The 24,355-nt window shown below is 46.7% G+C and overlaps 1 protein-coding gene across 5 annotated transcripts in view; it reads right to left on the reverse strand.

Moving 5' to 3' along the window:
- Window positions 1-24,355, reverse strand: part of rpgrip1l (RPGRIP1 like) — a 303,409-nt gene that overhangs the window by 33,438 nt on the left and 245,616 nt on the right. For 4 of the 5 annotated variants that reach the window (XM_038806727.1, XM_038806728.1, XM_038806730.1 and 1 more), the window contains exons 23-25: window positions 11,977-12,163; window positions 3,495-3,579; window positions 2,201-2,334 (exon numbers count right to left, since the gene is read on the reverse strand). In XM_038806727.1, coding sequence (XP_038662655.1) covers window positions 2,201-2,334; window positions 3,495-3,579; window positions 11,977-12,163 — 406 coding nt within the window. Of the gene's footprint in view, window positions 1-2,200; window positions 2,335-3,494; window positions 3,580-11,976; window positions 12,164-12,292; window positions 12,382-24,355 lie in introns of those variants that run through there. The other variant, XR_005461803.1, reaches the window with a different exon arrangement.

The following is a 24,355-nucleotide window of genomic DNA, read 5'->3' on the forward strand; positions in this document are numbered from 1 at the left end:
GGACTTCCTACGGCGGCAGGTCTCAACCTTCCCGCTCCTACCACCAAGGGGGATACAGGACAGGGTAGTTTCTAGAGTGTGGGTTGGAGAAGGAAAGGTCTCCGACATCTGCAGGGAACTCATGGGGTCAGAGGAGACACAGATTGAGGAGCTGAAGCGCAAGTGGGAAGAGGAGTTGGGAGGAGAGATAGAGGATAGTCTCTGGGCGGACGCGTTGAGTAGAGTCAACGCGTCCACAACATGTGCCAGCCTCAGCCTGCTACAATTCAAGGCCGTTCACCGGGCTCACATGACTGTGGCCCGGATGAGCAGGTTCTTTGGGGTAGAAGATAGGTGCGCAACGTGTGCGGGAGGGCCAGCGAATCATGTCCATATGTTCTGGACATTCCCAAAGGTCAGGGGATTCTGGCAGGGGTTTGCAGATGTCATGTCCATGGTGTTAAAAACAAGGGTGGCACCGAGTCTGGAGGTGGCGATTTTCAGGGTGTCGGAAGATCCGGGTATCCATGAGGAGAAAGAGGCAGACGTTCTGGCCTTTGCTTCCTTGGTAGGCCGGAGACGTATATTATTAGCTTGGAGGTACTCAAAGCCCCCAAAGTCGGAGACCTGGCTATCTGACATGGCTAGCTTTCTCTGTTTGGAGAAAATCAAGTTCGCCTTGAGAGGGTCAATGTTAGGGTTCGCCCGGAGGTGGCAACCGTTCATCGACTTCTTTGCGGAAAATTAATTGTCAGCAGAAGGGGAGGGTGGGGGGGTTAGTTTAGCTTAGAGTAGGAGGTTAATAAATGTGGGACCTGGAAGGGAGGAAGCAGGCATCTGCACTGTTTATAGACTCATGTACAATGTTTATTTTGTTGTTGTAAAACCAAAAATACCTCAATAAAATGTTTCTAAACAAAAAACCCATAGAAACCAGACAGTGCAGAAGGAGGTGATTTGGCCCATCACGTCTGCATCGACCCTCTGAAAGAGTAATCTACCTAGGCTCACTCCCTATAACCCCACCTAACCTGCACATCTTTGGACACTCAGAGGCAATATTTTAGCATGGCCAATTTACCAAATCTTCACATCTTTGGAATGTAGGAGGAAACCAAAGCAGATGTAGTGAGAATGTGCAAACTCCACACAGACAGTCATCCAAGGCCGGAATTGAACCTGGGTCCTTGATGCTGTGAGTCAGCAGTGTTAATTACTGTGCCACCGTGCTGCCCCAAGAGCTACGGGTGGGATTCTACGTCCCGCCACACCAGTTTTCTGCCGGCCAATGGGGTTTCCCATTGTGGGCAACCCCACGGCGTCGGGAAATCCCCTGGCATAGGTGCGCTGCCAACGCAACAGAGAATCCCACAACGGAGAAGCCAGCCCACAATGTTTTTCACTCAACTGCTTCCTGTGGTAACGAATTCCATAGGCTTTTCACTCTCTGGATGAAGAAATTTCTCCTCATATCAGTCCTAAATGGTCTACCCCGTATCCTTAGATTGTGCCACCTGGTTCTCGACACCCCTACCATCACAAACATCCTTCCTGCATCTACCCTGTCTAGTCCTGTTAGAATTGTATCGGTTACAAAATCTCCCCCATTCTTCTAAACTCAAGCGAATATAATCGTAACTGACTCATTCTATTCTCATACGTCAGTCTTACCATCTCAGGAATCGGTCTGGTAAACCTTCTCTACACTCCTTCTATAGCAAGAACAAACTTCCTCAGATAAGGAGACCAAAACTGCACACAATATTCCAGGTGTGGCCTCACCAGGGCCCTGTATAATTGCAGCAAGACATCCCTGCTCCTACACTCAAACCAATTTGCTACGAAGGCCAGAGGAGTGGACTTGTGATGAAATAGCTCACAGTAAAGAAAGGCATATTCACAATTATTTTTTCCAGGGTATTCCTCAGAAATATGTAAAGTATATGAAACAATTTTCAGAATAGTGATGTTCTCACTTCTAAATTATTTGAATAGTTATACCAGTATTAACTAGAAATGGTTTTATCATGGCCTTTATATTGCCAACTATTTTAGATCAAAATGATTCAGAGCTTTAGTAGGCCAATTAAAACATTTGAAATTAGTGCTAACAAAGTGCAAAAGAACAAAATTATCAAGCATATACAGAACATATTAAACAAAACAACAAGTTAGAACTCTTGACCACAATAAGAATTATTCAGATTTTCAGTGTACTCACTGTCGATGTCCTGTTCAATAATGTCCTCTTCCTTTTGGAAAAGCTCCCTCAGATTAACATAGGCAAAGCCAACATCTTCACACTCCAAGTCCTGTTCATCTTCAGGTGGATCACTGACTACTGTAAATTTTATACTGAAGGAGAAATAAATTTAATCAAGAAGTGTCACAGTGGAGGATGTGGAATCTGATTTCTGTGTGAAGTTCAAATCTTCACATAAAAATCTGCTTCACAAGACACACATTTTTAATCTTTCTGTGTCACTCTTAAAAAAAAATACTCGCAACAAATGCGATTTAAAGGTCAAAATCTTGTGCTCTCCCCCATGTTGTGGTGGAAGGGAAACATTTAATCAGGTGGGAGGTGGAGAACCTGCCACCTTCCTGCCTTCTCCCTGTCTAAATCTAGGACAGGAAGGCTCATGGACTAGGCCACCAATTGAGGCCCTTAAGTGGAATTGCCATCTGAAACGTCTCATCCCACTGCCGTTGGTAGTAACCCAGCATTAGGTAGAAGATTCACCATGCGGGAAGCATGTCAAGCAAATGCTGTCGTGTCTGCTTGTGGACTCCTGAGGTTCCCTCATTTGAAGACATTCAGTGCCTGATCTTAATCAGGGATCCGGCATTGGGAGGGTGGGGTTCAGCTGAGAGCCACCCTCTTGCTCTTGTTGCCGAGCCCCTCTCCCCACAATTACATTCCTGACATCACTCAGGTGTCTGGGTCCCTCCTCGTAGCCTTGTGTGGGTATCATATCGGAAGCAGCCATCACATTCCTGATGATGTGGGGTTCTCGCTGGCCCTCTAGCTGACAGCTGAGACCAGTCACCTCCACAAGATTCAGCCCAAGATTCAGCCCATAGTTTCAGAATGCATCAAAAGATTTCACACCCAATAAGTTGGCATTGGAATATTAATGGACACACACAAAATTAGACTGCAGAGCTGTTTACCTGTCCAGAACTGGAACCAGAGGGCAAGAAAATTGGCCCCATTACTTATCAAGGTTAGCTCTATTTCAAAAGTGAAAGTTTAGTGAACATTTGTTAATATAGAGTGTAAGTAGATACAAAAGATTGACTTATTGGTTGAATGTTAATTTATTTTTTACTTTAATTCCTTGAAAATGGTATTCACTTATGCTTGAAAACAAAATGAATAGGATGTTCCACCAACCTTTCAGTATCAGATAATATAAAGGAATTTCAGATGATGTGTATAAGTTCTGACTATTACAGCACAAATGTCTACATCCAGAAGAAACCCGTGTAACACAGCCACCATTAATATTTACCTCTCGAGGTTTAATTCTAGCCCCTGGAGCACTGACCAAAGGAACTGCCTCCTCTGTTGGTTATTTTCTTGATCCACATAGATCACTGTCAAGAAAACATACACCCAGTTATTTGATGCAAACTGACATCAATTCTTACATTTCATTTAGAAAATATAAAAACAGGCCTCGATTTCTTTGCCTTTATGTTTACCCAGCAAGAGATAGCAAGCTGAAAGGTATAGTGGTAGTAAATCTAAGGTCATGTGATCACATGTCACATCGGTGGCAGTTTTATATGCACTCTGTCAAAAAATGATACAGGCAATGTTTGACTGTGCCACATAACTGTCACTTTCTGTTAATGGCACTGGCAGTGTCAATTGGAAAAGCAGGCACCATTTAATGCCGTATATTTAAGGGGATTTACTGCATGTTCTTTCACCCATGGAGCTGGTGATAATGATAATATATGGCAGTGTAGTTGTCCTTCCTGACATTGCAAGTAATTTAATCCTCCACATCTGCCACAACTCTGCTTTGACAGAGGTGTAGCATTATGCACTAACTAAAACCTACAGCATGGCATTTTATCAGAACTAGGAACTATTCAGGTCTCAAATACTGACTAGTATTGCCACAAACTTATGGTTGGGCATTTTAGTGAAATTCTAAGTTCTAATTTATTGGTTACTTGAAATAAACATTTAGGGAGAAAGAAACAGAATAAAAACATATTTTTGTAAGGAATATCACTAAGTCAGGGTTTCAGCTATTTATATGATTTTGTTGTCATCGTAATTTAGTCATATTATGTTGAATAATATTGATAATAACCTATTATTATAAGCAGGATTTTATTTTCCCACATGCCTTTAGAGCACTTTGACAATACAATGAAGCCTACTTCCATAAATGTGTGTCTTCAGTAGCTGAAAATGTGGAATCTCAGGGAAAAATACACGTGTTCTTATTTGTAGCTGTATATTGTTCTGTTTTCTCTGTGTTCTAAATGTTCCCAGTAGGAAAATAGGAATCTTTTGATAATGGTTTTGGTGATAAAATACAACAATGACCGCTTAAAAATTGTGTGCTAAAAATAATTCAGCTAACTTTTAGGGAATGAACCTGATCAGAATGGCCTCCTTCTGCACTGTATGTTCTATATATCTATGTATGTAAACGTTTCCAATAATACTTAGTCTGAATTCGATAACTGAGCCAGGGTGCAGTACCATCCACAAGCATAATTTGATATAGTCGTTTGGTAGCACAGAACTTGAGTGTTGCTGAAAAATGACATTTTGTTGAAGCTTTTTATCTTGTACTCATCAGGACAATCACAAGAATACCTATGTCAGAGGAACAACAACCTAATACTGTATGAGAAGAAAGTGCTGATTGGTTGGCAAGTGGACTCTGATTGGTAGAACTATTGCCATGGAAGATGTACCAGTTAATGGTGACCGACAGTTTACTGCCAAGCATTGTATCAAAACGTACGAGGCAGCTTGACGCTAATTAGCCAAGGCATGGTCAAGACATTGCACTGAGGAATGAACGAGCGAATGGCTATCACTTGTTTTGATTAGCTGAACCAGGCACATGTGTGCATGTTTGCAGACAGAATTTTTTTTCTCTAAACATTGCACCTGTTTCAGCGAAACAAAATGAGTGATATCCAATAACTGATTCATTCTTGTGGGAGTGCTTTGACCAATCAGATACAAGCTGCCTAGTTTAAATTTTCAATCAATCCTTGGCAGTTGGTCATCAGTTACCATGAATCTTTCAAGGCAACACCTCTACCACAGTCCGCTTGCCAACCAATCAGCACTCTCTTCTCTCACAGTATAAAGCTGCTGTTTTCCCTGATATTGGTATTCCTCCAATTGTCCTGATGAGTGCAAGATGAAAAGCTTCGACAAAATTGATTTTTTAAGCAATAATTTGGCACATTATCCGATGTAAAACATTTATAGTTTATTGATGTATTATGTTGTACCACAAAGTAATACTGATAACTTTCACAACATTGATGGTTTTAGTTCCATCTTACATGCCTTGCGTTACATTGTATTTCTATTGAGTTCTCAAAGAACCGAGCTAGAGTTTGCATTTGTTATATTTACTGATCAAATTAGGCAACATATAAACATAGCATCAGTACTTGTGGGGGTTAGTCTCTTCCACAGTCAGTGTAGGGTAGACATTGTGATGAGCAAAGGTCACATTCAAATGCTTAAAGCACTTATGATATATTTCTATGTGCATTATTTTTACATCGACATAATCAATTTATTTTAACTTCACTAATTTGACTTTGTTGTACATTGCAAATGTCAGATACATGCACACTTGTGGAACAATTTGGGCCAGACCCTATATTGGTGAGGGCATTATCATACACAGTGAACAGCGACTGTAAGTATTCAGCGCAAGGGGATCATGACATCAATCATAGTGGAACCCTGCCTTTGCCTCTCTAGAGGAGCCTTGTAGTACTCAATTGAGCTCATGTCAAGAATCATGGTGCCGCTTCATCATCACGACGTGGACAGCCTTTCCTCAGTTATATATACTGTCACAGAGCTATGCCCCATAATTTTTGAAAATATGATTTTTCAACTTTCAATGCCTGGAAATGTTGTAGTTTGAAACGACACTGCTTACAAGGGCAAGGCCACATTCCAAGGTGAAGGTGAGAAACAAAAAAATTATCTGCAGTGAATCGCGAAGAGAGACATTTTCTTTTATCTAGACACCCATCAAAACTCATATCTAAGAAAAAGGCGTTAAAGTACTGGTGATTGAAACAATGTCGGCCACACAAACATACCCATAAACTCTTGGAAATACACAGGGGGTGAAGTATTTCAAGGCAAGGCTGCCCAGCCACTAGAGAGATTGCAAGTGAGACAAGCAGTTTCAAGAAAGTCTTCAGCAGAGGAAACAGGATGAAGGTTGTTCCCTCTTTTGCAACAAGTGTGATACCTGGTTTGAGAAGACAACTCGACAAGAAATTGATCAGCGAACTGCAATTGTGTAACAATTGCAAAATCTTCTATATCTGACTGCATCCAAGAAAACAGCTAACACAAATTAGCCCAGCATTTCAAATCTATGCTTCAAGGACAATCAAAGGACCCATTTACCTCTATATTCTTTTACCTTTTTTTATTGGACTCTAACTGTCCTTATTTCTGATACCTATGTGTGCCTGAATGATTGCATGAGAGTCGAATGCTTGATGTTGTGTTTTTCTTATTTCTCTCAGGTTTAGTGGTTCATATGTTTTCTCTTTCTTTGACTAAGAAGACCTGATTTGATTGGCTCCTTATAGCTCACATCTTAAATTATTAAATACATTCTGATTTGGAAAGGACATATTCTTGTGAAAAATAAACTAAAACCTTTGTTGTGACTACCTGGTCATGATAATATATACTGAGCTTAAGGAGGAGTGACAGGAGCAGGAGGAGGATGATGAGGATAAGTACACGTGGAAAAGAAAGGAAGGAGGGAATTAGGTTGTTGTTTTCTTCATGGGCTCTGTGTCAAGAAGCAATAACTAATACAACACCAGGAACCACAACCTAAATTCCCCATTCACCAACAGTTCCTTGCCTGGTTTTCCCTCCATCACTGACCACAGTTGCTGCTGGGTTACAGTGCAAAAATAAAAGCCACCAAAAAATAAACTGTGCAAACCACTTTTTGAATCAAACCATGGCATACCACATACAAACGACAATTAATCACCATTGTATATTCTCGTTGTCTTCCATTTCCCTTTTCCTGGCATAGTTCACCGATGTAATGCTTCTCCAATTACTGCTGCACATCTGGTCAAGGGCTGCAAACCTTCAGTGAAGGAAAGTGCAGATGGCTTTGGAGGATGATCTCAAGTTCTATGTCTAAATGGCTTTGTTGTGAACTCCATCATCTTGGCATGGGTGGCAAAAATCTGGGTTGGCAGTCCAACTTGTTGTAGCAAAGGCACTGGCAAAGTATGAGGGATGGGAGAATGAATGCTGTCATCCGAAGAGAGAGTACAGCAGTTTGTGTTCCATGTTTGTGTCAATCCCCCAGGATGATGCCTCAGGAATCCACGTAACCTGCTTGAAGACAGGTCATTGGGCTGCTGTGACACCCTGCATGTTTCTGTGCATACTGCAATGCATACAGCCACAATTGCAGAAGTATGAGATTGCATAACTGTATTTTCACTGCATCTCTCAGATATTGGGTAGCTGGTACTTTGGCTGCACTGGCTGTGACATAGCCCATCAGATGCTGCAACATGGTGTGCGAGAGTTGGCTACCATTTTCAGACTGGAAAAGATGGGCTTCAAGCTCGGTACAAAGTTCTGTGCAAGGTGGCACTGGACCTCCATATTAATTAGCATTGAACGCAGCTTCTCTGGAAGGTTTCCCAATGCGTCAAGCATTTTGTTGTGCATACCCATCAGTGTTCATCTGTCGGATGCCCCATCAAAGCCCTCAACTGAATTTTGAACATGTTGGCACCTGTGCCATTCTTGTTCCCTGCCCTCTCAACAGCCTATTCATGCCTGGTGTCTTGCAATTTGCAGATTCCACCTCTAATCTAGCCGACAGGATACTTGCAGTGTCAGTATCTGAGTTGGTGTTTGAAACAAATTGACCGTGCTCTGACTTCATAATCAATCTCTTCATGTTCCTTCACAGCCTTTGCAAGATGGACCCCTTGCTTACACCTTCTGCAGCTTGTAAATTAAAAAAACATGTGGATAAGGGAGAGGTGGGGGTCATAGGAAGAGGATTAGGTATGAAGATGCTGTCACCGTTGATGGTTTCAGCTCTGCTGCTAGCCACAGATTTAGTAATGATGGCTAGCACCATCTCCTCCATGGGGGATGGATCCTGCAACTGCATCTGTCCCCTTCAGTTAACTTCTGTTGTCTATGGTTCTGCACCACCATATCTTTCAAGAGAGAGGGAAGTGAGTGCTTTGTTACATGTTTGGCTGATGCGGCTGTCATGTCTGAATAAGCTGAGATGTGGATATGAGGTTTGCAGCCGTGCTATGTGTACGAGGGTGAGGTGAAACATACAAATGTCAGATATGAGTCCGAATTTATTGAGATTGTTGGTAAATGAATGATGAAGGTGTGGTGAATTAAGGAGTGTTTGACTCTATCAGTGCAGTTGGTAGGAAATAGGAACTGAAGATGTACTTACTGACCATGACTATTACTCTTAAGTCATTGAGCAGTGACACTACATCCAAGACCTCGGGGATGGTCTCCTGCCATTAACTTCCATGGCTATCAGCTCCCATTGACTGCTGTGTCTGGCAGGCCTCCTGGGCCCCTGTAGATAGACATCTTTCCCCAGTAAGGCCTCCAGTGCAGCATCAGAACACTTTGGAACCCATTCTCTCTCATGTTGCATCATTCCTAAATGTTTTTCAGGTCAGATTCACTTCCTGCATGACTACCAGCACCTGCTCCAGCAACAAAGCTCTTCTCCTTTAAGAAGTGCAGGTTTGCATTTAGAAATGCAGGCTAATTTTAAGTGATGCTTACAAGTTATAATTTTGGTTCCCCTGCTGATGTGTGTAATGAATGAACAGCACTGTTAGCGCTGGCTGCATGCAGCAATCATCCAAATGAGCAGGCAGCAGCACGGAGTTGGCCTACTGCCTGCAATACATTGAACAGGCGTGGATTAATTGCACATTATAATCCGTGTGCCCATTTATCCTCATGATCTGTTAAACCAGCATAGTCACAATGCTGGACCACAAAAGAAGAAGGTGATGCACCAATTTATAATGCTCATCTAGCAGTTAGCAATACAAGCTTTTCAGAAATGATTGCATACCACTATCTCAAAATCTGCTGTTGGAAGGAGGGTTCGAAAATGTACTCAGGCATGAATTTAAACCTGCATTAAGGGGAAATGAGAATTCATGTTTTAATGAAATGAAAAGCATACCTGGCATGTTAACATAGCTTTCTTTTCTCTTGACAGACCTACTGAGTAGTTCCATGAATTTCTGCTTTTATATTACAGAGTTCACATCTGTTAGTATGTAAAGCCATTCTGTTCGCTCTCAGCTATCACACAGGGGCTGATCTCAGGACTGTATTATTAGCAAATTCAGAATGTGTCAAACACTTCAGTTCTTCAGTAACTTTTCCTTAGGCTAGGTCTGGACAAGAACCAATACATTTGAAGCCTGTGTTGCTTTGGCAAGTTGGCCAGGAAGATAACAAGTGTACTTTAATGGAAAAGAAATGCTTCTCGAAGGATGTGGATTCCAAAGAAAGATTGGCTTGCATACCAGCACTGACAACTTCCTTGTCTATAAAATTTGCATCGACTAATGATGCTCTAGCCTAGTTTAGCAGATTGCACAGGAAGTCCAACTCTTGCTCTTGAACTCAATACAGTTTCAAATCAGGCAGACCAATAGTCAGGCTAATGATGATTTACTTCATTTCTGAATTAATCCTCTGCAACCTCAGTAATCCTTTACAGAATTGAGACCAGAACAGCATTAAATTAATCCAACATATTTAATTCAGGAACTGAAGAACTGTGGAAAGTGCATCTTATATTCATCCAAAATGTTGGTGATTCTGTAAATAGCAGCTTTGTCTGGAAAATGTCCTACAGATATTTAAATGGAACTATGACTATGAGGGGATATAAATTCAACCACCCAAAGTATGATTGGTTGGCTTGTGTATAATTGTTCCCAATGTTCCTGTTTCTAACAATTAAGATCTGCCACACTACCATTTTTGTGTCTGTACAAAGTTGTCACAAAACCAAAGTAACAAAATTAACAATCTGACTTCTTAGCACAGTTAGGCCTTAAAAATGAGACTACTTTCATTCCGAAGCTTAGCACCATATGTAGTATAACTTAAATCCAGTATGAAACTCATTTTTGAAAGTGTACACCATATGAACAAGTAGACTCAATTTCCTGTTATGTGATTAACCTGTCTGCAAATTCAAAACATTGTTCTGGAAATTCCTTGGAGCTGTCCCCACACTACCGAGAGGAGGATTTCCATTGTGTTCAGCAATGTGTGGGGCACAAGCATCTCCAAATCATTTGCTGGGCATTGAAAATCTTTCAGTCAAGCAACAGATCTCTGTTTTATATGCATAAAGATGGATGTACAGAGTCCTTTCATGATTGAGCTCAGTCTTAGTAATGAACACTGCAGTAAAGGTCTGCAATGTGTATGTTGAAATCTCACCTACCAATCTGAGGTCGCATACAATGGCAACCTAATAGGGTTAAATCGGAGAGGCAACTCAATATAATAAAATAAACACACACAAACAAAAAGTTAGTTGAAGTTACATTATAGAATAAAAGATCTGGGGTGGGATTCTCCATCCCGCCGGCAGCGGGATTCTCCATCCTGTCAGCCGGCCGATGGGATTTCCCATTGTGGGCTGCCCATGCTGTCGGGAAATCCCCGGGCGTGGGTGCGCTGCCAGCGCAATGGAGAATCCCACCAGTGGAGAATCATGCCCCTTAAGTTTATCACAACAGAGTATTTAACAACATGAATTGTAGTTAAGTTTCCAACTGTTAAACTACACTCTGAAGTGAAAGATCCAAATTAAGCTTTGTTAAAGCATCTTTCAAGCTACATTACGGCCAAGTAATTTAGGACCAGTTTACTGCTTGACGTTCAGGAAGTAATTATGTATTAAACAAAATAATGATTTGTGAAATGATGTCACAGTTAAAACATAAATCCATGTTTTAGCATATTTAAAGCAATAGCATCCAAATATTAATAATTATTTTGTGAATCATTTGAAAAAATGTAAATTACAGAACCAACTTTTTAGTTGCTATATTAAGCATTTTTCAATCAAGGTAATTAATCAACGACAAAGAATATCAAATATGTGCTTAATGATGAGTTTAATCTATTTTACTGATTTATGTTGTTAATAGGTTGTGGAGCTGTCCCAAATAACAACATAATATTTCAATAATCAGGCCCATCCTAGACTCAACAAATGATTTTGCTCAAACCTCAAGGAATCTTAGGATTCAATTCATTTGTGCATTTTTAGAATAACACAAATGTGATTAATCTACAGTCACGTTTCCCTCCTCTACAAGTTCTGAATAAAGTGCTTTTTAATACTTAGCAATAAAAGGTGTCAGCAAGAAGGGAATAATTTAACAGGATTAATAATGGTCAAAAGAATTTGGAACCTATCATTAGCCAATTCTTAAATCCAGTGTTGGTATCTTTTAATTTACAGCAGTTAATTCTTCCTCTAAGCTCACTTTTATTAAATATACCATCAATTTAAAAAAATGTAGAATTCTATTCCCAACAGATAGCTAGATGAAACAGTCTCAAATTGGAGGTTAACATTGCTTCCATCATAAATGGTTATATGCAATCCTTGGAGAAAACATATTCAGAAACCCTACTTAACCTATTTCAGCCTCTTGTTATGTCATTACCTTTGCTGTGATTGTAATAGATCCATTGTCCATTGTACGGCTTTGGAAGGGACATTGGCGTTTCCTCAGCTGGCAAATTGTAGAATCTGTATTCAACAAATAACCTTTGAGCAGTTTCATCCTTTAGGATTTGAGCATCTTTGTTAAGAGTGAGAGATATTACTTCAATCCGGATCTTTTCTGATGGCTGTAGGTATATAAAACAATAAAATAAAAGACAAAGTAGGTTACAAAGTTATTGAAATTTCAATGAATAGGTGTCTCATCCTGTAAAATGACTTGAGGCATTCTAGTGAAAAGTTAATTTTCCACTTACTCGCCTTTAGGACCCTTGAAATGTACATTAAACCATGAATCTTCTTCTTTTATTATGTATTTTCAGGTACTTTTACAGCAAACCTAAATCTGAATATTTCAAGAAGTCTGTTTTATTATTCAGTAGATTCATGGAAATTTTACAAAGATGACAAGAAAATTACGCACCATTCTGTCTCTGTTAATACAGGTACAAGGCTTCATCTGGCAATATTACTAGGATTAGCGTGGCACGATGAAATATTTAGTGGATTTTTTTTTTCTCTAAACCTAATAAATCAAATGACTGCCAAATGTCATTAAAGTGATGGCCTTTGAGTTGAATAAGCTTTTCATATTCAAATTAGAAAGGGAGAAAAGAGAGATGGAAGCAATGAAAGGTTTAGCAAACAGCCCAAATAATCCAGAGCTCAGCTACTAAGAATGACAGTAGTGTTATGTTTTATCTTAATAACATATTTATACAGAGTAATCCATTTAGCCACTAGGCTACTCTGGCATGGGAATTTGTTGGCAATAAAAATAAGTGTAAAAATCTAACTTTCATTATGTAGGCCAATGTAGTACTTTTCAAGTGTAGCCACTTATGACTTCAGGAAACAAAGCAACTAAATTGTGCACAGGAATATCCATAAACAACAATGGGATAAAGTGTTGTCGCATAGTTGGCAGAGGGATAAATACTGGCAGGATATCAAGAGAACTGCCTTGTTCTTCTTTGTGTTGTGCCATGGGAATTATTATATAAACCTGAAAGGAAAAATGAGGCCTGGGTCTAACGTCTCATCCAAATATTGGCATCTCTGACAGTGAGCAGTTCTTCAGTACTGCACTTATGTGTTAGGCTTGATTATGCATGCCATTCTCTGGTGTGCAGCTTGAGCCCATTATTGTCAGACTCAGGCAAGTGAGCTACTACTAAGCTGAGGCTGACATCTAAAAGGTGAGACAAAAATAAACTGAAGCCAACTATAATATTGTCACATTCAAATGATGCATGTCCATGAGTGTCCTTGATTTTAAAGGTTTTTTGAAATTAACTTTTATACTCACTAAAGTTGTGTCCCTGACAAATAACGACTCAACTAACTGTTTGGCTCGATGTGGATTATTTTCCAGACCTTATAATACTGGCGACAGGGAGTAAACTCTGGTCTCTGGATAACGCTGCAGCCTTCGGTCCCTGTTGCCCCCTAAGCTCAGAGTTCCAGTTGTGTTCTTCCGCACCATGAGAAGCCGTTGCTTGATCGATTGGATCTGTTTGATGTAGCTCGGGAGGGTTGGGTCTGCTAAGCTGAGCGCGTTCGCTTCTTCTTTCGGGCCAATGCCATTGCTGAGAATGAGCAGCAAGTGCCGGTGTTCCTCACCATGGTGGGGCAGAGACGTACGGAGTGATTGGGACTTGATGCCCCCGATTCCTGCACTTTTGAACAGCTGATCGAGGTGGTCAGCAGCCATTTTAGCCTGCCACCTTCGGCAATAATGAAGTGGTATTGACTTAATAATGCTGTCCGCAATCTAGGGAAGTCAATGGCCATGTTCGTGGCCCAGTTGCGCCGAATGGCCGAATTCTGTTCCTTTGGAGCATCCTTCTTGGAAGCCATGAGGGACCAGTGGTCTGAGGTATCAGAAACACAGAAATGCATCGGTGGCTACTGGTGGAACCTACTCTGGCATTGTCACAGGCCATCCAAATAGCCTTGGCACAGGAAGGCACGGACCAGGGAGTCTGGGAACTTCAAACTATTGAGATGAACGCCTTAGGACGTGGACTGGGGCATGCAGACCCATCCTTATGGTCAGATCAGTGCCAGGCTCCTGAAATGTGGCTGCATACGTCCCCACGTCTCCTGGGGGCCACCACCTGCTCTATTCACGAGTGTTGGATTTTGGTGCCTCACTTGTGGTTTCCCCTGTCGGAGGAGCCCATTGACAGATTGAGGTGGATCATCCCCAATGATCAGGCTGGGCCCCAGGCCAACCATTTAGGAGATCCGGTGGAGAGGAAGAGCTCCTTTTACTCTGTGTCTCGCCGCCTCGATTAGCCCCCATCACTGTTCCCATCCGAATAGATGGCTATCTGTTGCAAATGGAACTTGACACCGGAGCGGCTTTAAAACATTTAAAAAAAAAAAATAACTTTTATTGGAATTTTTTACAGAAAATATAAAATATAACAACAAACAATGAAATGCAAAAAAATAACCCATAACAACTGTAACACCCCCCAGACCGTATCAACGCATGTATCACATCCCCCCCACCCCAACAAGAGAACTTAAAAATAAATTAAAATTAAATAAACAAACATAGTCATCGCCCCCCCCACTTCCCCCCTCCCCCTTCCCTTCCCCCCTTCCCCTTCCCTCCCCTTCCCCCCCTCCCTCCCCTTCCCCCCCTCCCCCACCTTCCCTTCCTCCCCTTCCCCCCTCCCCCCCCCCCTCCTCCCTGGGTTGCTGCTGCTACTGTCCCTGTACCCTATCGTTGAGCCAGAAAGTCGAGGAAAGGTTGCCACCGCCTAAAGAACCCTTGTACCGATCCTCTCAGGGCGAATTTGACCTTCTCTAGCTTAATAAAACCCACCATGTCATTGATCCAGGTCTCCACGCTTGGGGGCCTCGCATCCTTCCATTGTAGCAAAATCCTTCGCCGGGCTACTAGGGACGCAAAGGCCAGCACACCGGCTTCTTTGGCCTCCTGCACTCCCGGCTCCACCCCAACCCCAAAAATCGCGAGTCCCCATCCTGGCTTGACCCTGGATCCCACCACCCTTGACACCGTTCTCGCCACCCTCTTCCAGAACTCCTCCAGTGCCGGGCATGCCCAGAACATATGGGCATGGTTCGCTGGACTCCCCGAGCACCTGACACACCTGTCTTCACCCCCAAAGAACCTACTCATCCTCGTCCCAGTCATGTGGGCCCGGTGCAGCACCTTGAATTGGATGAGGCTAAGCCGCGCACACGAGGAGGAAGAATTAACCCTCTCCAGGGCATCAACCCATGTCCCGTCTTCGATCTGTTCCCCCAGTTCCCCCTCCCACTTAGTTTTCAGCTCCTCTACTGACGCCTCCTCCACCTCCTGCATAACCTTGTAGATATCAGATATCTTCCCCTCTCCGACCCAGACCCCCGAAAGCACTCTGTCACTCACCCCCCTCGTGGGAAGCGAAGGGAATCCCTCCACCTGCCGCCTAGCAAATGCCTTTACCTGCAGATACCTGAACATGTTCCCCGGGGGGAGCCCAAATTTCTCCTCCAACTCCCCCAGGCTCGCAAACCTCCCATCAATAAACAGGTCCCTCAGCTGTCTGATGCCCGCTCTGTGCCAACCGTGAAATCCCCCATCAATGTTCCCCGGGACGAACCTATGGTTCCCCCTTAACGGAGCCTCCATCGAGCCCCCCACTTCTCCCCTATGTCGCCTCCACTGCCCCCAAATCTTGAGGGTAGCCGCCACCACCGGACTCCTGGTATACCTCGTGGGAGGGAGTGGCCACGGCGCCGTTACCAGGGCCCCCAGGCTTGTATCTCCACAGGACGCTCTCTCCATCCGTTTCCATGCTGCCCCCTCCCCCACCATCACCCACTTGCCCACCATCGACACATTAGCCGCCCAGTAGTACCCCGAGAGATTGGGTAACGCCAGACCCCCCCAACGATAGCGGCACCATGTCCCACCTTTTAAATTCCTCCTCCATCTGCTCCACCAGCCTGGTAAAATTAAGCTTATGGAGAGTCCCCCAACTCCTGGCCACCTGCACCCCCAGGTATCTGAAACTCTTCACAGCCCTCTTAAATGGGAGCCTCCCAATTCCCTCCTCCTGATCTCCCGGGTGTACTACAAATACCTCGCTCTTGCCTAAATTTAACTTATAGCCCGAGAAGCCCCCAAATTCCGCTAACAGCTCCATCACCCCCGGCATTCCCCCTTCTGGGTCCGCCACATACAACAGCAGGTCGTCCGCATACAGCGATACCCGATGTTCCTCCCCACCCCGCACCAGACCCCTCCATCTCCCTGACTCCCTCAACGCCATAGCCAGAGGTTCAATCGCCAGTGCAAAGAGCAAGGGGGACAGGGGGCAGCCCTGCCTGGTCCCACGGTAGAGCCTAAAGTACTCCGATCTCCTTCCATTTGTAACTACACTCGCCATCGGAGTCGCGTAGAGCAGCCTCACCCATTTGATGAATCCCTCCCCAAATCCAAACCGCTCCAGCACCTCCCACAGGTACCCCCACTCAACTCTATCAAACGCTTTCTCAGCGTCCAGCGCCACCACTATCTCCGCCTCCCCCTCCACTGCCGACATCATGATAACATTTAGCAGTCTCCGCACATTCGTGTTGAGCTGCCGTCCCTTGACAAATCCTGTCTGATCTTCGTGTATCACCCCTGGCACACAATCCTCTATCCTGGTGGCCAGGATCTTCGCCAGCAACTTGGCGTCAACATTGAGGAGCGAGATAGGCCTGTATGATCCACACTGCAAGGGGTCCTTATCCCGCTTTAGGATCAGAGAGATCAGTGCCCGCGACATCGTCAGGGGCAAAGCCCCCCCCTCCCATGCCTCATTGAAGGCTCGCACCAACAGGGGCCCACCAGATCCGCATACTTTTTATAAAATTCCACCGGGAACCCGTCCGGCCCCGGGGCCTTACCTGACTGCATTTGTCCAATCCCCCTGACTAGCTCCTCCAACTCTATCGGCGCCCCCAGCCCCTCTACCAGCTCCTCTTGAACCCTTGGGAAACATAGCCTGTTCATGAAGCTCTCCATCCCCCCTCTCCCCATCGGAGGTTCCGACCGGTACAGTTCCTCGTAGAAGTCCCTAAAGACCCCATTTACTTCTGTCCCCTTCTGCACTACATTCCCACCCCCATCCGTCACTCCACCGATTTCCCTAGCTGCATCTCGCCTACGGAGCTGATGCGCCAACATCCTGCTCGCCTTCTCCCCATACTCGTATACCGCGCCCTGCGCCCTCCTCCACTGTGTCTCCACCTTTCTGGTGGTCAACAAGTCAAATTTGGCCTGCAAACTGCGCCGTTCCCCCAGCAACCCCTCCTCCGGTGCCTCCGCGTATCTCCTGTCCACATCCAGGAGCTCCCACACCAGTCTCTCCCTCTCCTTCCTCTCCCTCCTTTCCCGATGGGCCCGGATGGAGATCAGCTCCCCCCGGATCACTGCTTTCAGCGCCTCCCAGACCATCCCCACCCGGACCTCCCCCGTGTCATTGGTATCAAGATACCCCTCAATACTTCTCCGGACCCTCCTACACACCTCCTCATCAGCCAGCATCCCCACATCCAGGCGCCAGAGCGGGCGCTGGTCCCGCGCCTCCCCCATCGCCAGATCAACCCAGTGCGGAGCATGGTCTGAAATTGCTATGGCCGAATACTCGGCATCCTGCACCCTCGGGATCAATTCCCTGCTCAGGACGAAAAAATCTATTCGGGAATAAACCCTATGGACTTGAGAGAAAAAGGAATACTCCCGCGCTCTCGGCCTCCCAAACCTCCAGGGATCCACCCCTCCCATCTGGTCCATTAATCCCCTCAGTACTTTGGCCGCCGCCGGTCTCCTACCCGTCCTTGAACTGGACCGGTCCAGTGGGGGATCCAGCACTGTGTTAAAGTCTCCCCCCATGATCAGGCCCCCTGCCTCCAGGTCTGGAATGCGGCCCAACAAGCGCCTCATGAATCCAGCATCATCCCAATTCGGGGCATATACATTAACCAGCACCACCTTCTCTCCCTGCAGCCTACCCTTCACCATAATATATCTGCCCTCCTTGTCCGACACCACCTCAGCCGCCTCGAACGCCACCCTCTTCCCCACCAGAATCGCCACCCCCCGGTTCTTCGTGTCCAATCCTGAGTGAAAAACCTGCCCCGCCCACCCCTGCCTCAGACGAACCTGGTCCGCCACTTTCATGTGGGTCTCCTGGAGCATAGCCACGTCCGCCTTCAGCCCCTTCAGATGAGAAAATACCCTAGTTCTCTTAACCGGCCCATTCAGCCCCCTCACGTTCCAGGTAATCAGCCGGATCAGAGGGCAACCCGCTCTCCTCCCCCGCCGGTTAGCCATAGCTTATCGACTGCTCGCCCCAGGCCAGCTCGCCCTGCCCGACCCGTTCCCCATGGCAATAACGCCTCTCCTCTACCCCCCCGGCCCACACCAGCTCCTTCCTGGCCATTCCAGCAGCAACCCGGTATCCCCCTCCCCCCCCCCCCCCAACACTAGGACCCCTCCTAGCCGCGACGCACCCTCCATGGCACTTCCGTGAGTCAGCCTTCTGCTGACCCCGGCAGCTCCTGCCAAAACCCATCCCCTCCCGGCATGGGGTCATCCCCCTCTTGCCACACCTCCTTGGCACCGCTTCAGTGCGGGAAAGAAAACCAGTAGAGGCCACGCCCCCACCACCAGCTCCGCCCCCCCTGCCGCGGGAAACCAGACGAAAGCCCGCGCTTTCACACTGCCACACCCCACCCTTCTGACGCAGCTCCCCAAAATCCAGTTTCACCCCAACCCCCAGCCCCGTACAGAAGAGAACATATAAAATACCAACCCCTAACATTCCCCACATCCATACCCAACAGACAGACCCACCCGGAAATAGAGCAAAATGAAAACCAGCATAAAAAACACACATGTCAAAGTTGAAGAACAGCAACAGCGAAAACAGCAGCGGCCATAGTGTGTCCCCAGACCCTAGTTCGAGTCCAGCTTCTCCGCTTGTAGAAAGGCCCACGCCTCCTCCGGGGACTCGAAGTAGTGGTGCCGGTCCTTGTATGTCACCCACAGGCGCGCAGGCTGCAGCATTCCAAATCTGACCTGCTTGGCATGCAGCACCGCCTTCGTTCCGTTGAACCCGGCCCTCCGCTTTGCCACCTCCGCACTCCAGTCCTGGTAGATTCTCACTACCGAATTCTCCCACTTGCTGCTCCTCTCTTTCTTGGCCCAGCGCAGCACACACTCCCGGTCGCTGAATCGATGGAACCGCACCAGCACCGCCCTCGGGGGCTCATTGGCCTTAGGCCTCCTGGCCAGCACTCTGTGAGCTCCCTCAAGCTCCAGGGGCAAATGGAAGGACCCCGCCCCCATCAACGAGCTCAACATAGTGGTCACATACGCCGGGAGATCCGACCCCTCCAGCCCCTCTGCCAGGCCCAGGATCCTCAAATTCTTTCGCCTCGTGCGAACGTCCAGCTCCTCCAAGCGGTCTTGCCACTTTTTGTGAAGTGCCTCGTGCAACTCCACTTTCCCCACGAGGACCACGGCCTCCTCCTCCCTCTCAGCGGCCTGCTGCTGCAACTCCCGAATGGACGTCTCCTGGGTCGCCTGGGTCCCAAGCAGCTTGTTGGTAGTCGCATTCAGGGAGTCCAGCAGTTCAGCCTTCAGCTCCGCAAAACAGCGCAGAAGAGAGGCCTGCTGCTCCTGCGCCCACTTCCACCAGTCCTCGGGTGTTCCGCCGGCCGCCATTTTGTCCTTCTTCCCCCGCTTTTCTTGGGGAGCTGCTGCAGCTTTTTCCCTTGCCCCACTCCGGGTGAGCACCATAAATTATGGGGAATGCTCCTCTAGACACCTTCCCCCACCGGGATTCGTCGAAACAGCGCTGTTTGGGGCCCTCAAATCGGCCCAAAAGTCCTTAAGTAGCGGGAGCTGCTGAACGTGCGGTTTAGCTCCGCATAGCCGCAACCGGAAGTCCGGCTTTAAAACATTTGAAGATATTCAAAGAGTGCTGGACCTATCTAAGATAGGTTGCCTACCTATCTACACACGTTGCCGGAACAACAAAGGCCGCAGTAGTGTACGATAACCAGGAGGCCCAATTGCCTTTAATAGTGTTGATTGCGGACTGACCGAGTTTGTTGGGCTGCAATTGGCTCCGTCATTCACACTTTGATTTGAGCCGAATTCTACAGGTCGACTCGGGTGGTTTAGGTGTTATTTTGGGGAAGTTTCCTGAGGTATTTCGCCCAGGGTCTGGCACCATCAGAGGGGTGGTGTCAAGGATTCATGGTGACCCTCTGGCCCAGCTTTGATTTTTCTGGGCCCACCCTTTTCCGTACACCTTAGTTGACAAAGTTAATTTGGAGTTGGATTGTCTGGAAGCATTGGACATAATCTGGTCTGTTCGTTTTTTCCGATTGGGCCACTCGGTTTGTTCCCGTCCTCAAGCTAGACAGCTCCATCTGCATTTGTGGGGATTCTAAATTAACCGTGAACATTGCTTCCTGCCTGGACAAATATCCACTCCGCGAATAGAAGACTTTTACGCCAAATTATCCGGCGGGGTTACATTTACAAATTTAGACACAAGCAACGCATATCTGCAGCTGCAGTTGGACAAGGCCTTGCAGCGTTATGTCACGATCAACAACCAATAGGGCCTATTTGATTACACGAGTTTGCCCTTTGGGGTGTCTTCCGCATGCGCCATTTTTCAGCGCACCATGGAAAACATGCTATGTGGACAGCCGCGAGTGGCCGTTTATCTGGATGATGTTTTGGTCACTGGCTTCTCGGAAGAGGAACACTTGAAAAACCTAGGGCGCGATTCTCTGAGCCCCGCGCCGGGCCAGAGAATTGCCGCAACCACGCCACGACGCCGGCGCGTGATTCTCCGAGGTGTGGAGAATCGGCGCCATTTGTGCTGGCGCGTTTGACGCAGCGCTGGCCGCTGAAATCGGCGGGCCGCCGATTCTCCGGCCCTAATGGGCCGAGCGGCCCTGCGGATACGACAGAGTCCCGCCGGCGCCGTTCACCCTTGGTCGCTGCTGGTGGGAACTCTGTGCGAATGGTCGGGGGGCAGCATGTGGGGCGGGGAAAAGTGCTCCTTCACTGGGAGGGGCCTCCGATGGGTCTGGCCCGCGATCGGGGCCCACTGATCGGCGGGCTGGCCTCTCCCCCTCCGGGCCTACTTTGTTTTGTGGCCGGCCCCTGAACCCTGACGCCATGTTGAGTCGGGGTCGGCACGCTGAAGAAGTCCCCAGCACATGCGCAGGTTGGCGCGGCCCAACTGCTCATGCGTGGGTTGGTGCGGCGCCCATTTGGTGCCGGGAAGGGAGGCTGGAGCGGCGTGAACCACTCCAGCACCGTGCTGGCCCACCAGAATCAGTTGTCCCCGCGCCCGTTACGCGCCGTCGTGAAATGCGACGGCATTCACGACTGCGCGAACACTTTGTCTCCATTTTGGAGAATCGCCCCCCCTAGAGTCAGCATTCTGCAGGTTCTCAGACTTCGGCATTCGACTGCGTCAAGAGAAATGTGTTTTTCATGCATGCAAAGTGGTCTACCTGGGGTACCAAGTGGACAGCGCTAGCCTCCACCCCATGGCGGACAAGATGAAGACCATCCAAATGGCTCAAGCTCCCACCAATGACACGACTCTGAGGTCATTCCTAGGCCTTGTCAATTATTATGGAAAATTCGTTCCGCACATGGCTGTTATTCTGGTCCTTCTACGTGCTCTTTTGAGGAAAAACTCCGAATGGCATTGAACCCGACCAGGAAGCCACCTTCCGGCGAATAAAGAGGTGCCCGACAACCTCGGGCTTGCTGATGCACCATGACTCTTGAAAACGTTTGACCCTCATTGTTAAAACGATAAATGTTTCAATTGAAAGTGTGAAAGGCACAGGACATTGAGACCATGGTTCCACATTCCAAGCATCTGGCTCGTGTTTTTGTCCTGGGGTCGAGATTTACGACGATGAAGATGACCGATGATTTAAGGGCACTGTTCTGTGGGGAACCGGGCTGACCTCGTATCGCCTGCAAGTGGCGCAGCAACAAGTGAAGTGCCACCTTGAAAACCAGCTGCTCCTTCCAGAAAAATAGCTCAATAGTAATTAGAGCCAGCCGCTCAGCTGCGCCTGTAGGCCCTGAAGTCTCTGCCCCCTCTGTGCGTCATGGCGGCCTCGAGACCCGGGGCTGCCGGTTCCTCCCCTACTGATGCCACAGGTGCCGAAATTCCCCGCCAGTCTGGACAGAAGAGGCGCACCCAACTCAGATACTCTTTGCCGGACCCTCCTTTGTCTGTCGCCGTTGAGGGCCAACTGTTTCTTAAGAGACGCCGGTGTCTGCACTTGCCTTCCCGTATCGTCCCGATCGCGTATGCGACGGCACCGCCACAGTCTTCAGGGGTAGGAATGTCATAACCTGGGATTAAGCAGGTCATGGCACACTAATGAAACCTTAAGCAGGTCAAAGGACACTTATGAGGCTGGGCGATTGATATCCCTACACTTTGCGGAATACAGACTCCCCCATTGAAGGGTAAGGTGCTCCTTCTACATCCTGTATAAAACCGGTGGGCCATGAACTGTGAGCTGGCTCCTTGGAGAGTAATTGCTCTGAACTCTTGTTCTGTTGCATTAAACCTTTTTCCTTTGACTCACCCCGTGGTGTGGACTGCTTTCCTGACCTTATTATACTTGTAAGGAAGGGCAGCACGGTGACGCAGTGGTAGCAATGCAGTCTCACAACGCCAAGGTCCCAGGTTCGATACCGGCTCTGGGTCACTGTCCGTGTGGAGTTTGCACATTCTCCCCGTGTTTGCGTGGGTTTCGCCCCCACAACCCAAAGATGTGCAAGGTAGGTGGATTGAACACGCTAAATTGCCCCTCAATTGGAAAAAATGAATTGGTACACTAAATTTATAAAAAAATATATATAAAAAAAAATAATACTTGTAAGGCCAGAATGGCTTATTTGGATATTGGCTTCCAGTACTTTTATCAGGATTGATTCCTTGGATTATTTCCAGTGTCAGCGATGTACTATTAGCTGACATTAATGAGCTAGATTGTTTGGTCCATCATTAACAATGTTCTGCAGTACTGTGGACCTGCCCAGCACAGGTATTTGGATTATGCTCGCCACTGTGCATAGAAGTTCAAGCATGTTTCAATACACAAAGTTTCACGGAGAAGAAAAAAAAACCCACCAATTTATAATTACGGAGTAAAACAGACAATTTTGTCAGTTTGTCAACAGTTTTAAATGATAGGGCCACACTGCTAGTAATTTGACTAAGATTGCTGAAACTCATTTCTCTGAGATGCTTACAGCCAGCAGACAAAGGCGAACTTCGTCCCATCAATTTGGGATAGATTTGAATAAGGGATGAAAGCATAGTACGATAACTCACTGCATTACAAGGGTCCGCAAATACTGCACTACTTCTTAAATTTATGCTTTTAAAGTTAAATACAATTTTCAGATTTTTAACCAGCACGGTAGCATTGTGGATAGCACAATGGCTTCACAGCTCCAGGGTCTCAGGTTCGATTCCGGCTTGGGTCACTGTCTGTGCGCAGTCTGCACATCCACCCCGTGTGTGCGTGGCTTTCCTCCGGGTGCTCCGGTTTCCTCCCACAGTCCAAAGATGTGCAGGTTAGGTGGATTGGCCATGATAAATTGCCCTTAGTGTCCAAAATTGCCCTTAGTGTTGGGTGGGGTTACTGGGTTATGGGGATAGGGTGGAGGTGTTGACCTTGGGTAGGGTGCTCTTTCCAAGAGCCGGTGCAGACTCGATGGGCCGAATGGCCTCCTTCTGCACTGTAAATTCTATGATATGATCACCAATGAATTACTTCGAATGGAATTTACAATGCACGTTTCTTGAAAGACTTACACAAGGGGCGACACGTGGTGCAGTGGTTGGCACTGGGACTGCAGCACTGAGGACTATGTTTGAATCCCGGCCCTGGGTCACTGTCCGTGATGTTTTGCGTTTCAAAGGGGAATTGAAGCCTTTTCAAGTCTTGTGGGATTTCCAGGAAGCCTCTAACACTTGTAACAGCTGCTGCTTTAAAGGCATTGTTTGAGGGGGCAGATGTTAGGAAAGGGAAAGTTTTCCTGTGCTGATTCTTTACTGGGCTGCCTGGATTGCTTTTCAGCTGTCAGGCAGAGCAGTTCAGGCTGAGGAGGCAACTTGGGTTAACCAAGTCAGTCCAGGAGGATGCTGTCCATGAGAGGGCTGCCTGAGAACACCAGGTCAAGGATGATCTTCAGGTTGGCCAGGAAGCCTGAAGGAAGGGACAGTCCAGACAGG

Source organism: Scyliorhinus canicula, chromosome 9 (assembly GCF_902713615.1).
Source record: "Scyliorhinus canicula chromosome 9, sScyCan1.1, whole genome shotgun sequence".
Classification (NCBI taxonomy): domain Eukaryota; kingdom Metazoa; phylum Chordata; class Chondrichthyes; order Carcharhiniformes; family Scyliorhinidae; genus Scyliorhinus; species Scyliorhinus canicula.